General features: G+C 40.3%; 1 protein-coding gene across 1 annotated transcript in view; it reads right to left on the reverse strand.

The window, feature by feature from the left end:
- The window catches only part of FBN1 (fibrillin 1), a 261436-nt gene that overhangs the window by 74768 nt on the left and 170536 nt on the right, over window positions 1-16132 (reverse strand). Inside the window, exons 20-27 of the mRNA XM_040414001.1 lie at window positions 15474-15599; window positions 9874-9993; window positions 8473-8610; window positions 6849-6899; window positions 3201-3326; window positions 2384-2608; window positions 752-877; window positions 542-670 (exon numbers count right to left, since the gene is read on the reverse strand). Of these exons, the coding sequence (XP_040269935.1) occupies window positions 542-670; window positions 752-877; window positions 2384-2608; window positions 3201-3326; window positions 6849-6899; window positions 8473-8610; window positions 9874-9993; window positions 15474-15599 (1041 nt within the window). The remainder of the gene's footprint in view (window positions 1-541; window positions 671-751; window positions 878-2383; window positions 2609-3200; window positions 3327-6848; window positions 6900-8472; window positions 8611-9873; window positions 9994-15473; window positions 15600-16132) is intronic.

A 16132-nucleotide genomic window follows, 5' to 3' on the forward strand; every position in this document is an offset into this window, starting at 1 on the left:
CTGAAGTGCTGATTCCACAACGGTAGATATGTCATGGATTATAAAGATTTTTTTTTTCAAAGGAAACCTGTCATGTTTACCAAGATATCCTACATGCCAGCATTGTGTTATAGAGCAGGAGGAGCAGAGTAGATTAAAATATAGTTTTATGGGAAACGATTCAGTATAACTTGCATTTCATTAATTTAAACCTGCTCATTCTGGGCTTAGGAGTCCCAGTCCTATTGAATGATTGACAGCCTCCTCTGAATGTACATCTATATTTTGAAGGCTGTCAATCACTGAGTAGGACCACCCACTGGACTCCTAAGCCCAGAATGAGCAGAGATTTCAGTAAATAAGTTAAAAGTTATACTAAATCTTTGTACACCAAATTATATATCAATATGCTCAGCTCCTCCTGTTTATAACATGCTACTGGTAGATTGGACATCATTTTCATGGTGAAAGGTTCCCTTTAACAAGAATGCTAGTTTGGGTACACATGAAAAATATTTCCAATGAAATGTACAATTTCACATTTCTCATGAGCATCACTCACCCATACAGTTCTTCATCATCATGAAACCACTTTCATAGCCTTCGAAGCAGTCACACTCAAAGTCTCCCGGAGTGTTAATGCATATTCCTTGTCCACAAACATCAGGGGATATTCTGCATTCATCAATATCTGCAAAGATGAGAGTGGTTAAATTATTATATGTCCTCCATAACTCTGAAGAGCCATGATGTTGTAGAAATTATCACTTGCCTGTGCAGTTTCTTTCCTCAGCGTCTAGGGCAAAACCGTTGTCACACCGACACTTAAAGCTACCGATAGTGTTTCTGCATCTACCGTACTTGCAAAGACTTGAAATCATTTTACATTCATTGATGTCTATAAGGGAAGACAAGAATAGACAGTTACTCTTAAAAGGGGCCATGCTGCACTTGGTGGCCGTACAGCACAAGGAAAAACTGAGAAGACAACATAAAGCAAAACCAGGGCTGGAGCTCTCAGGAATGTCCTGCCAGTAAGACTGCAATGATCATAAACTGATGGCACATTTTAGCAATATGGCATCAGTGTAAAAATGTGCCTTCCTAGAGGGGAACAAACCATAAAAGTCCTTCCATGGTAAATGTATTACTTACAATAAATGTACAGTAGCTTTTTACTTCAGCTAACAGATAAAGTTAAAGAGGTATTCTGCTTTTGTGGTATTGATGACCAATATCATATTCACGAAAGGCCATCAATTTCAGATTGGTGGAGGTCCGACTCTCAGCACCCTTGTCGATCAGCTGTTTGAAGGGGCCTCAGTGCTAGTGTGAGAGCTGTGTTCTCTTCAATGTGTACCTGCATGCTATCTACATTGTGGTGAAGGTGCAGTATAATTACAGATATTCGTCCCTTTCAAGTGTAATTACAATGCACCACCACTACAATGTAGACCATATGCCGGCAAATATTGAAGAGAAAGCAGCTTTCGTACTTGCACTGCAGCCCCTTCGAACAGCTAATCGTGGGGGAGCTGAGAGTTAGACCCCCACTGATCTGATAATGATAACCTATCCTGAGGATAGGTCATCAATATCACAAAACTGGAATCACTTTTTAAAGGGGTTGTCTCCCCTCAGCAAATAGCATTTATCATGTAGATAAAGTTAACACAAAGCACTTACTACTGTATTGTGATTGCCCATATTACCTCCTTAGCTGGCTTCATTCATTTTTCCATCACATTATACACTGCTCGTTTCTATGGTTACGACCACCTTGCAATTCATCAGCGGTGGCCGTGCTTGCACACTATAGGGAAAAGCACCAGCCTATGTGCGCTGCCATGATCCGGCCACCTGCGAGCCCAGCACTTTTTCCTATAGTAGGCAAGCACGGCCACCGCTGATGAATTGCAAGGTGATCGTAACCATTGAAACGAGCAGTGTATAATGTAGTGGAAAAATTAATGAAGCCAGCTAAGGAGGTAATATGGGCAATCACAATACAGTAGTAAGCGCCTTTTATTAACTTTATCTACATGATAAATGCCACTTGCTGAAGTCAGACAACCCCTTTAATATTAAGAAGGGGCCAGAAGTTGCAGGATATTAAGGAAAAATGTTAATTATTTACATTTAAAATTTGGGACTATGCCTATGCTGCCAGACCCAGGGTCCTCCAGTGCATTTTACATGTGCATATCACTGGTGCAGCCAGTATGAAATAGCATCACCCTCCAATAAGACATGGAGGCTCACACCACTACCAGTTTATGCAGGACTGAAACTTCAATTTAGCAGTATATGGCCCTTGTTTCATGGGGTTAGAGACTTTTTAACTGAAGCATAACCTTTGAAGTTAAATAAGTTTGGTTTGAAGTTTGGTTATATTTTCCTTTACCTTTAGAGAATGTTTTTCCTGGTGTAATCTCTTTAGTGGCAAAGCCAGGGCCTCTTGGGCAAAGGATCTCAAACTCTGGTGTTGCTTTAGGTGGACACTCTTCACAGTCAGGACCCCATGCAGCCCCAATAGAGCAGCAGCAGGCATCCATCCTATGGCGGCCAGAAATTGCGGCAGAACACTCCTCCTCCTCATGCTTCAAGTAGCAGGTCTCCACACGAATGTCTGAGGTAAGGAATAAAAAGAAAATGAATAAAATGTTCTAAACCTTACATTCAACTCTATTCTGTACGCCTTTCAATGTCACGTATTACAACGACTAAATGCTCTTCTTTAATAAGATGAGGGGTAGAAATCAATTTTACAAAGAGAGGACCTACTGTCATCAAATACATGCTGTTGGCTTGTTCATGACTGTAGCAGGATTTCTTGATGCAGTTGATACGATTATAACATCATTATGCGATTGGTGGGGGTCCAATTTCAAACACCCCTGCAGTTCAGCGGATGCCAGACCCTCACCAATCAGATAGTGATGGCCGATCCTAAGGATTAGCCATTTTTAAAAAGGCTAAGCAACCTCTTTAATTGTTATTCATAATAATTTAGCATTTACTTTTCAACAATTTCCAAAACCAGCTGGGATTTGCTGAAATTGTAAACTGGATTGTTGAAAAGCAATCTTTCAATAAAAGCAGTAAAAGAACATTTTTGGTTAATATCACTGTTATGCAAAATTCATCTGGGAATTTTTGGAAAGAGTTGCAATAAACATTTCTGTATGGGTAAGTATTCTGCAAAGTCTGTGATATTATACCAATGCATGTGCGTCCAGAAGCATCAACCTTCATTCCAGGGGGGCATTCACAGATAAAGGACCCGACTGTGTTTCTGCAATTGGCATTGGTGCATATTCCGGGAAATACCTCACATTCATTAACATCTGCAACCAGAACAAATGAACAAGCATTAAGAAGAGAGCACAAATAACACATTAATCATACAATACTTAAGGAGGGTGTGGAGCAATTCCCAACTGTACACAGCTCTTTTACAGTGAGTCTGGGAGGTTGAGGGAAACATCTGAAATTTAAGGGAAGCCAATAGAAAGACATAAAACAATGCAAACATAGATTTTGTTTAAATCCCTTTATACCAAGCACAAGAGAAGGTAGAAGCAAGATATACAATCTCTCTGGCAGGATCATGAGTAATGGATCATTGCCACTACTCTATATTTTATAGACCTCTGATGTGAATGGTCAGCATTTCATGAAAATATGCCCTACTCTCAACGACTTAAAGCTGGTCACTTGCTCAGCTACTTCTATACAAGAATTTTGGGATCTCAATAAAATTGAAAATACAGCCACAAAATAAAAAGCTAAAGAGATTGTAGAATGGGAAAGAAATGAACAGGCTCGGACTGGCCCACAGGGGTACAGGGGAATCCCCCGGTGGGCCCCTGAGCAAGGTGGGCCCCTAGTCTCCCACCCCCTGCACAAGTGGCACATAACACATTAGATTTAGTACACTACATACATATATTCAATGTGCAGCACCTCAACCAGCTTATGTTCATATAAAAAAACTTGTTAGATTATTTATTATATTTGAATGTATCCGTACGGTGGGCCCCCAAAATAAATTTTACTAGTGGTCCCTAGGTACCCCAGTCCGACACTGGAAATGAATAATATATTTTTGCCTTACTGAATGGCATAACTGATGCAAGTCAGTTATGCTTTCCTTTCTGTACAGTAGACAACAGAGATGACACTGGAAGTGTTGTTCTATCCTTTTCTGTTAAATGGGTTTTCAAGTGCAACAGAAATTTGTGGCAGCAGAATCAATAACATTTAGGCTTAACAACATAAAAGAAATTACACTCATATCCACCAATTCCCTACTGCTGTCTTTCCCATCCTAATGAGGTCCCCACTGGTCTCTACTTTCTCCTACAATCTTGACACAAATGAAAATGCCTGGAAATAACCTCTCAGCCATCACTGGCTCCAGTGGTGACCGACCTCAGTCAGTGACTGGTGGAGGGGACATTTCTTAAGAGTCGAGAAGGAAGTAGAGAGCAGCGGGCACCCGATCAGTATTGGAACGGCAGGGGATCAGGGGATCTTGGTGACAAGCCACTCTGAGCTGCTGCCACCAATGTTTGTAGGAAAACTCCTTTAAAGTGTTTCTGTCAAGGGTTATGTCAGCTGAACATAACTATATTAGTGCCATCTCATTGCCTAAAGCCTTTGAGAAAAACAAACTTTTAAATTATGCTAATTAGCCTCTAGGAGCAGGGGGGGGGGGTGGCGTTGCACCTGCTCCTAGAGGCTCCGTTTGCCCACCTCTTTTCACCCCCTTCTGTTCTTGATTTACAGGGCGAGGGCAGCGCTGCTCTCCTCCCGCCGGCCGTGTCTGCAATGTAAATCTTGCCCCGTTCAGTATTCGTCACAGGCGCAGTGAGGAAACCAGCAGCCGCCGAGCGTCCTTCCCTCACTGAGCCTGTGCCGAATACTGAACGGCGCAAGATTTACACTGCAGACACGGCCGGCGGGAGGAGAGCAGCGCTGCCTGGCCCTGTCAATCAAGAGAAGAAGGGCGTGAAAAGAGGTGGGCAAACTGAGCCTCTAGGAGGCTAATTAGCATATTATAAAAGTTCGTTTTTCTCAATAAAGGCTTTAGGCAGTGAGATGGCACTAATAGTGTTATGTTCTGCTGACATTAGCACATCGCTAATGTCAGTCAGCTTAATACCCATTTTTCAGGTGACAGAAACTCTTTAAGGAAACACTCTTGGCAACACTGATACTCTGGGGCAGATTTACTTATCCTGTCTAATAGTTAAACACTGTAAATCAGACTAGACCAAGACTAAAGAGGCACCAGATTTATTACAGTGGCTGATACTGGATGATAAATTTGGTGCTTTTTTAGAAACTTTACATCAACTATTGTTTGGTTTACTTTGTGGCAAAGTTTTGCACCACAATTTAGGAGCATCTTAAGTCAAACATCTTTCCTGCTAAGTTGTGTCACTTTCTCACAAGGTCATGCGTCTAAAACCCAATAAATTTGGTGCAAAGCATGTATACCATTTTTTGGTCTAAACTGTCAGAATTCTAGCACATTTAGCTTAGTAAATCTCCCCACTGTGCTATGCTTTCCTCGGGACCTGGGTTGGTGGTGAATGACATAGGGATTCTCTTTTCAGTGTTCTTTGGATCCACCACCTTGGACCCTGCACTAAGCACAAAACTGTGTATACATTTTGCCTGGTGAATTTCTTTAAAATAATGGAAGCTAGGGGGTCGTAATTTTCATTATTTATTACAAAGTTCTCTATTTAAAAAGAAGGCTTGAATGATGTACAGTACTATGTTAATGCAAGTGGAAATGGAGGTTAATAGCAACTACTGTATATACAACTAGACATCCTGTAGCACCTAGGCACTATATAAAACCTAATAAAAAATTGATATGCTCTTCTTTTAATATGAAAAAAAATGGAGACTAGGAAAATAAATCACATGACAATGCCTTCATAAAGGTCTCCTTATCTATAAATGTCCAGTGTCAGTACCTGGATGGAATAAAAGATTTGTTATCTCCTGATATGTAACTAGGAGTAAACACTTGGTTTCAATTACTACTGTAACAATTGGCATCTGAAATTATGTCTCTTGGATCTCACACAAGGTAAGTGCTGCTGCATGCCGATTTCCTAATTTTTAAGATTTACATATATTAATCAAGAGGGCAGCTAGGAGATAGCTGGCCAGGCATGCATCATGGGAGTTCCGGGGGTGCACTTTGCTTTGACCAGGGTATTTAGAGACAGGGCTGGGGTTAGTGAACTAAATTGCACTTAGGCTTATTTATCGAGTCATATACAACTATGCCCTGCATCCTAAAGCATATGTGTCCCACATACAAAGTGCTGGGATTTCTTGCAGTTATGGATATAAAGATCCAGACAGTGAGCATGATTACATAATTCTCATCTGGAAGGGGGCATTAACACATAGCTAACAATTCCAATTTTTGTATAGTTTTAATAAACAGTGGAGAAAATGAAGGGACCACCATTTTTATGACTGTTGACTTTGGCAAGATTATTCCAAGGCGTTTTCAGGTTTGTCATGGAGAACATAAGACAAAATCATGTGCCAAAGTGTTGGGTCATGGGGAGTGAACTCTGTAGAGTACATAACAAGGGTCTTTGGAGACCTGACATCAGGGAAGAGCTGTGTTCTCCATGCGTCAGTGGAAGTATCTAGTTGTCCTTTATGCTGGCTCTTCCAAGATTTGGTCACCTTATGTTGAAGTCAAATAATAGGTTGAAGTCAAACACAGGCAGGAACATCAAGACTTAAGTAAAATGGAGTTGATAATTACTTTTGTTGAACTGTTTAATTATGTATAAAATGTTGGTCACTGCAAACAATTATATGTTTACCTTGACAAATATTGCCTTTGGTTCTGGCAAAACCTTTACCGCAGACATGATCTGTTGAAACAAAGAGATGAGTCTCAATTATTGTAGTTATTGTTAAAGTATAATTCATATTCATACTATATGTCTTGAAAGGCTGTTTATAGCTATTTTAAGGTAATCTCCAGTGTTTCTAGCATCATTTTTCCATGTGCCCCATGCTAATCTGTGGGTTTAGAGGTGGCTTCTGGAAAGCTAATATCCTTCCCCCAGGCAGCTGACATTATAGTCTCTTCTTACATCCTCTCTGGAAGAAGTTCTCTCAGCTCCATTGCCATGCTACTAGAGAGGCTCTGCTCTTTCCCTGACAGGCACAGCAAAGGACCCCTATGCAGAGACCTAGCTGTAGGGAGAATGACTGCACATACTAGTCCACCAGCATTCAGCTCGTTAGGTGGACCTGTTTATTGCTACAGTATACACTTTTAACTCCAGGTGGCACCATACTATTTAAGGGAATATTATAAGCTTCAATGGACTATTTTTTGTGATCTATGCAATATATGATGTTTAACGGTGGGACAACCCCTTTAAAGAGTTTAATGTGTTACAAAGATGCACATTCATATTGTGAGATCCCAGAAAACTCATAAAATATTCCTTTCAACATCTTCCCATTACAGCTATTTTTCGATTTTACATCCTAACCTTCCAAGATCCATAACTTTTTAACTTTTGCATTGGCTTATGATTATTATTATTTTTAATATGGGGTTGTAATTTGTAATGTTTTTTTCAGGATTATTAGTATTGATAGTCTATCCTCAGGTGCACTAACACCTGGGATCACAGACAAATGAAACTCCAGCCACTTAACCTCTTCAATGCCATGATTAATACCAATGGTATTAGGTATGTAGTCTTTTTGTTTTTTAACTCAAATATGATATACATTTATGCCAGTGTCTTCTGTCCAGGCAGCCCAGCCCTATGCTGGGAGTTGGTAACCTCACTTTACACGAGCAGGGACCAGCAAATCCTGGAAAACTGCACTGCTGCTGCCTGACTGGTCTGGAGTTCAGGCTGTGTGTGCTACCCTCCTGCTATGAACCAGATTTGTGGACTGTAAACCAGGAACAGCCTCTGGACTCTGACACATTGTGCCTCAAACTATCAGGCAACCGCTGGACTGGGACCTTAGATTCTGCAGATAAGATACACCACAAGGATTGAGGGCCAGTGCTGATTTATGTCAGCACAGTGCCATTGTCCAGGGGTTAACTGTGCTGCTTCTTGATTGGAGAAGGTCATAAACATGAGTGACTTGACCTCTCTGCCTCATTCCTCCCCTTACATCTGTTCCAGGTGGCTGCTGAAGCTGCACATAATATTATCTGCCTTTGGTCCATACACTCTTTCGGCTTTATGATGTAAATTAAATTCTAGAAATCTTAACTATTTATTCATATTATGGTACTTTGTACTGGCTACAGAGGACAAATGGTTGAAAATTATTAATGAAAACCTAAATGTTTGTTCAATCCAAAATAATTACAATGCAATACTAAAAATATGAATTCAAAGCTGTCCATAGACTTTATGAGTAGAAGACTAATTAAATGTGTTGGCTAATAACTGATTCCATTACCGACGTCACAAGGTTGACATGGACTTCCCCAAGCTACTCCTAACGTTGAACAACACTGAGACCTCAAAGTAGCTCCATTTATGTTTATTTCGCATCTTCCATTTACTATGTCTTTCCAGCATGTGCCCTTTAAGGTTTCTGGAGGGGAAAAAAAAAAAATCACCATTACTTAAATAAAAGCGGCACTATAAGATACATAAAAATAACATACAAATAAGGTGAAATCAGGGTTTGTTAAGACACTTAGCAGCCCTACAGGAAATGCATTCAGCAATACTAGAACCAGACTATGATCACACTTACATTTCACTTCTATTTTAACAGGTAACTTAGGCAGGGTGCTGAATCTCCTTAAAGAGACTAGTCTTGAATGGAGACTTACTGGAAGTACTCCATGTTATGAAGACTTACTGGCAATGCTCCACTGGAAACAATCATGCAAAGAGGTATCTCCCAAGGAAGAGAACCATCTTGCCAGCACCACATCTTTTTGACTTATAGGGAGCCACTTCCAAGAGGTGGTACTAGTGAGATGGTTCTCTTCCTTGGGAGATATATATATATATATATATATATATATATACATATTTTAACAGGCAGAAAGGAAAGTATAGCAAATGATAATGGTTACCTCAGAAATCAATGAGGTCATTTTTCTTATAAACTGACTGATGTAATAAACAAGCAACAGACTGATCAAACTATATATCAATTTTTGCAATTTTTCTAAACAGTGTGCAGGGTGTGAGCAGGAGGGGTTCTAGGCATGCGTAGTCTAACAAACTGAACAATACTTGTGCCAGAAAACAGCTCCTTGCCAATGTAGATTCATTTTCTGGTGCAAAGAGCTTCTGAGAATTGCATCCCAATTATTAAGAGGCATGCACGGATTTTATATTTTTGGTGCATCTAACACCTGTGTATTTTTTTTTAATTACTTTATTGACTGGCATAAAAAATGTCTTAAATAAACATAATTAATCCCCCCCCCCCAGTGTCTTTCAAAGAAGTTTTCGTCTGACCAGTGTATGCTGCCCCTGAGCATTATCATTGCCTATTTGTTGAATGTACAGATGGAACGAGGTCATACAAATTTGACCAGTCTGTTCTGCGCAAAGCAGGTTGAATCTCTTTTACTGCTTTCTTCATGTCAAAATGGCAGACACACTCTAAGTCTCTTATGTATGGGTGTCACCTTTGACAACAGCTATGAGGAGTTCCGACAGTTTTGGGGACTTGGACTCATGGCTCAAGTTAGCACCAAAAACGCTCTAAGCCTCAGATATTTATCTAACCACCCATAAGACAGTATGGGAACATTAAAGAGGTTACGTACCAATTAACACTTCAAATGTCTCACTACCAGATGACCATACTGTAGATAAGTCAATGTTCACTTACCAATACAGATCGTCCTAGTCTGATCCAATGTACTTCCAAAAGAACATTCACACACAAAGGACCCTGGGATATTCTTGCACAGACCATTTATGCAGGGGTTTGATTCACATTCATCAATATCTGAAATAGATATGTGGATTATTTCAAAATTGCATTTGATTCAAGCACATCAACAAAAACAATCTGCAAAATCACTGACGTTACAGATAACGGCCTCGCATCACATTAACTATATCCGCATCTATTGGTTTATATGCATCATTAGCTAGCTAGTTTGTTACGTATCTCGTATTCATGGAAGATGAACCTAGATGAAATACATATATATAAAAGATATCCTAAGATTCCTAATTACATAAACAAGCAGATATGTGATATCAACATCCATTGTAGAAATACATAATCCATTATATGGGTGTTGCACCCATAATTATCAGACATGCATCTAATGATAGCATATCTGTCACTATTAAAGATGAGCCAAGTTTTGAAAAATTTGATTTGTCAACTTTGCCAAAGTTCAACAAGAAATTCGATTCATTCCAAATTAGGCTCCATTCACACATTCGCAAATGGGTCCGCATCCGTTCCGCAATTTTGCGGAACGGGTGCGGACCCATTCATTTTCTATGGGGACGGAATGGATGCGGACAGCACACAGTGTGCTGTCCGCATCCGCATTTGCAGAGCGCGGCCCCGATCTTCAGGTACGCAGCTCCGCAAAAGATAGAACATGTCCTATTCTTGTCCGCAGCTTGCGGACAAGAATAGGCATTTCTATAGGGGTGCCGGGCAGGTGTGTTGCGGATCCACAATTTGCGGGTCCGCAACACACCACGGACATGTGAATGGAGCCTTAATTCGTCACAAATTGCTATAAATCAGGTATACCCAGGCCACTCTGCCTTAGGGTATAACCACACAGAGCTGCTGTGCTGCGGGAAGTTTGTTGCCATGCTGCAGTGAAGAACTGCACTGTATAGTCGGTCTTCATTGTTAATGGCCATGCGGCACCTTTAATGCACCTTTAAACAGGGTCTGTTACTGGTATGGGGTTTGGCTGGTAAGGTGGGTGGACAATATGCATATTATTGCTGTTCTTGCCTGAAATCTCCTGCAGGTTATTTGACAGTAAAAAAATGAATATTAACCCCTTCAGGACATAGCCATTTTTCACCTAAAGGAACAGGCCAAATTTTGGAAATCTGACATGTGTCACTTTATGTGGTGATAACTTTGGAACACTTTTACTTATCCAAGCCATTCTGAGATGATACTCTCGTGACACATTGTACTTCATGAAAGCAGTAAATTTGAGTCAATATAAATTACCTTTATTTATTTAAAAAATCCTAAATTTCCAGAAAATTTGGAAAACTTTCTAATTTTCTAAATTTGAATTTCTCTGCTTTTAAGGCAGATAGTGATACCTCACAAAATGATTATTACTTTACATTTCCCATATGTCTACTTTATGTTGGCATCATTTTGTAGATGTAATTAAAAATTCTTAAGATTTTTAAGAAAAATTTCAAAACCATTTTTTTAAGGACCAGTTCAGTTCTGAAGTCACTTTTTGGGGCTTACATAGTAGAAACCACCCATACATGACCCCAATTTAGAAACTACACCCCTCAAGTTATTCAAAACTGATTTTACAAAGTTTGTTAAGCCTTTATGTATTCCACAAGAATTAAAAGAAAAAGGAGATGACATTTATAAATTTAGCTTTTTTGGCAGATTTTCCATTTTAATAAATTTTTTCCTGTAACACATCAAGGGTTAACAGTCAAACAAAACTCAAAATCTATTACCCGGATTCTGCGATTTACAGAAACACCCCATATGTGGTCATAAACTGCTGTAAGGGCACATGGCAGGGCGCAGAAGAAAAGGAATGCCATATGGTTTTTGGAGGGCAGATTTTGCTGGACTGGTTTTTAGACACCATGTCTCATCTGAAGCCCGCCTGATGTACCCTACAGTAGAAGCTCCCAAAACTACGGGATAAGGTGACAGTTTTATTGATACTATTCGGGGTTATATATGATTTTTAATCGCACTATATTAAGTTTTTTGTTAGGCAAGTTTACCAAAAATGGCCTTTCTGGCGCTGTTTTTATTTTTTGTTTTTTACAATGTTCATCTGTCATGTGCTATTTTTATAGAGCAGGTTGTTACGGATGCGATGATATCAAATTGGTCTACTTTCTTTGTTTGTTTATTTCTGTTTTACATAATAAAGCATTTTTGGAAAAAAAATCATGTTCTTGTGTCTCCATTTTCTGAAAGCCATATTTTTTTTATTCTTTGGCCTCTTTCACACGGGCGTCCTGGGTGCATAGTGGGAAACCCGAGCGAGTGCGCACACAATTTCAGTCAGTTTTGACGGCGATTGCGTTGTTCAGTTTTTATCACGCGAGTGCAATGCATTTTGCACGCGCGTGATAAAAAACTGAATAGTAAAATGTTGCTTGAGGGGTTAAAAAATAAAACAAATTAACTCAACTCATCCACTTGATCGAGCAGCCGGCATCGTCTTCTTTCTTCTTCTTTGAGGACCTGCAAAAGGACCCTTGATGACGTAATTGCGCTCACCACGTGGTGAGCGAGGTGACGTCAGCGCAGGTCCTGCTGAATGAAGATAGAAGATCCTTCTATCTTTATTCAGCAGGATTTGTGCTGACGTCACCGTGCTCACCACGTGGTGAGCGCGATTACATCATCCACGGTCCTTTTGCAGGTCTTCAAAGAAGAAGAAATAAGACGATGCTGGCTGTGCGATCAAGTGGATGAGGTGAGTTAATTTTTTTTAATTTTTTAACCCCTCAAGCAACATTCTACTAAGCATTCTGTATTAAGAATGCTATTATTTTTCTTTATAACCATGTTAAAATGGAAAATAATACAGTAAATTGACTTTAATCAATTTACTAACATCATCTCCTAGCAACCATGCGTGAAAATCGCATTGCATTTGAACTTGCTTGCGGATGCTATGCGATTTTCACGCAGCCCCATTCATTTCTATGGGGCCTGCGTTGCGTGAAAGAATATAGAACATGCTACGATTTTCATGCAACGCACAAATGATGCATGAAAATCACCGCTCATCTGCACAGCCCCATAAAAGTGAATGGGTCCGGATTCAGTGCGGGTGCAATACGTTCACCTCACGCATTGCACCCTCGTGGAATTCTCGCCCGTGTGAAAGGGGCCTTTGGGCTATTGTCTTAGGTAGGGTGTTATTTTTTGTGGGTTGATAATACAGTTTGATGGTTATTACACTTTTTGGAGTGTAAGGTGACAAAAAATGGCTTTTTTGGCAGTTTTTTTTTCTTATTGTGTTCACCTGAGGGGTTAGGTCATGTGATATTTGTATAGTTGGTTGTTACGGATGCGGCAATACCTAATATGTAAACTTTTTTTTTTTTTTCACTTTAACACAATAAAAGCATTTTAGAAAAAAAAAACATGTTTTTGTGTCTCCATGTTCTGAAAGCCATATTTATTTCAGTTTTTGGACGATTGTCTCATGTAGGGGCTCATTTTTTGCGGTATGAGGTGACGGTTTGATTGGTACCATTTTGGGGTACATGCTTCTTTTTTGATCACTTTAAACAGGACCTTTCACTAGTTTAAAAACTAAAAACTAACTATATCAGTGGGCAGAGCGGCGCCCAGGTGTCCTCCTGCACTTACTAGTATGTCTGGGCGCCGCTCCGTTCGCCCGGTATAGGCTCCGGTGTCTGCAGCTCCTTCTGTTGTACTTGGCAGAGTTTTTGTATTAGGGTTGTCCCTTGCTGCAGCGCTGGCCAATCGTAGCGCACAGCTAATAGCCTGGGCGCCGCTCTGCCCACTGATATAGTTAGTTTTTAGTTTTTAAACTAATGAAAGGTCCTCTTTACATACCTTTTTTTGGAAAGTGAGGAGAGAAAAATTTCAATTCCATCATAGTTTTTCTTTTTTTTATGGCGTTCACCGTGCGGGGAAAGTAACATGACCCTTTCATAGATCAGGTGATATCAAACATGTGTAGTGTATTTTATTTTTTAAATTTTTAATCAATTATAAATGTGCGGCTATAAGAAGAAATTAGATTTTTTTTATTTTTACATTTTTTTCATTTTTTTGACCCAGACCCACTTGGTTCTTGAAGATCCAGTGGGTCTGATGCCTCTATAAAACACTGCGGTACACTATATAGTGTACTGCAGTGTATTGTGACTTTACACTTAGCCTGACCAGGCTCCTGCCTTTAGCAGCAGCCTGATCAGGCTTTTACCATGGCAAGCCAGAAGCTTGCCCGATGGGGGAGGGAGGGAGCCCCCTCCCTCTGTGAACCCGTCAAGAATCAGGTTGCTGCAACTCCCTCCCTGTTAACACTTTTCATACAGCAGTCCCTATAGACTGCAGCATGGAAGGGGTTAAACGGCTGACATCGGTGCCATCGGAGTTTCCTGAAAATGGGGGAAAGGGGGGGGGGGGGCGGGTGATCGTGCACCCGCTAGGCCATCCTGAAATTAGGGGGGGCACAATGGGGGCTGGAGCCCATAGGGGGGGATATTATTAATCACATTTTAGAAGATTCTGATCCCCACAGTGACGGACGAGTATACACGTCAAATAGCACTAAGGGGTTAATCAGCTCTGGCATACCCACTTCTCCAACCCCAGCGCTCTCCTGCCCTACAAGTGGGAGCCCTTCTTCTGCCACCTGATTTTCCTCCTTTTCCACATCTAATATCGATGAGAATATGTCATCAGGAACATCCAGCTCCTCCTCTCTCTGCATCTTGCTGACTTTTCTAGGACATGGAGACTTTGAAGGATGATTTGGAAAAATTTAAGCCAGCAAAAGATGAGGATGGTCATCATTAAGACCTGGCCCCCCTAAGGGGCACAGACTGGATGGTATTGGTTGGCACACTGGCAGTGGAATATCAAAGGCTTCCATCTTATTGGTATTGAATTACATATCTTAGTTTATGGCTGATGTAGGAATAAGTTAATGTAGGAATAAATAAAACTGATGCTGAATAAGTCTCCCTGCACTCTCCCTGCATTCTCCCTCTCCAATATTCTTATATTAATTTTTTCAGCAACACTCTTCCTAGTGCATGAGCGCTTGCCATGTCTCTCCCTATGCTCAGATAACAGGACAATGGTCAAAACTGTGTGGGATGAAGGTTTTAGAAGGCTGCGACATCACAGGAGGATGGCTATCTGCAGATTGGCTGGTTGCACAGCATAATGGGTGATCTTGGGTTCCCAGGCTTGCCTCCTCTACTCTTAGTTTTGCATTGTAACACGTACAGCTGCCATTTTAAGAAAAACCTGATTTGTTACCACAAAGCTTGAGGAAAGTCAAATTAGTTTTCAATCGAAGTTCTCCTAAACTTCGGACCGAATTCTGCTTTGAATGCTTCATTTTGCTAGTCATTATACCCAAGGACCACCAACACATAATATGCAAAATCTATCATCTGTCTCATCTACACTGATCAGGGACAATAGAGAATAATGAATGCTCATCATTAGTAGCAGATACAGTGATACTTCATATTAGTAGTACAGTACTTAAGTATCATATCTTTTACCTTCGCAAGTTTTTAGTTCAGGTTTGTAGACATATCCATTTAAGCAAGTGCAGGAGAAGCTTCCTGGAGTGTTCCGACATTGTCCATTGTCACAGAGTAGCCTGTTCAAGGCGCATTCATCAATATCTACAAAAGGATCATACACAGAAACCAACTGATCATTCAAGGTACTGAAGACAAGTCTACATTTAATTGTGTACTGATGGTGAGATAATAATACTCCAGATTACATATCACTGTCATCTACTCTCAAAGACATCTTATTTGTATTAGGTCACTACCATAACTGTTTTACATTCTTAAATGGCCATCTATGGATAGTTGATATGCTCTAGTTTAAAGCTACACCCAAATATCAGAGTAACCTAAGTACTCCTTGAGGGAAACAAGCATCATGATGGAATCCTCAAAATCATTTGCTCTCTTGGGAGATAAATGCTAACAATGTCGGATATGTCTGGTGGGCTCCCAACTCTCCACCAAAAGATAATATAGAGGGAGGGTTTCTCCTGAGCAATAACACACCACTAGAGGTGTCTTACAGTGTCTTTCTCCTTTCTCTCCCCAAGTTCATATGTGTACAAGTGAACCTGGAGAGATCGCTGACGGCTGAACAAGCAAACACTCGTTCTGCCAACAGCTATTAAAGATGTATGGGT

Source organism: Bufo bufo, chromosome 1 (genome assembly GCF_905171765.1).
Source record: "Bufo bufo chromosome 1, aBufBuf1.1, whole genome shotgun sequence".
NCBI lineage: Eukaryota > Metazoa > Chordata > Amphibia > Anura > Bufonidae > Bufo > Bufo bufo.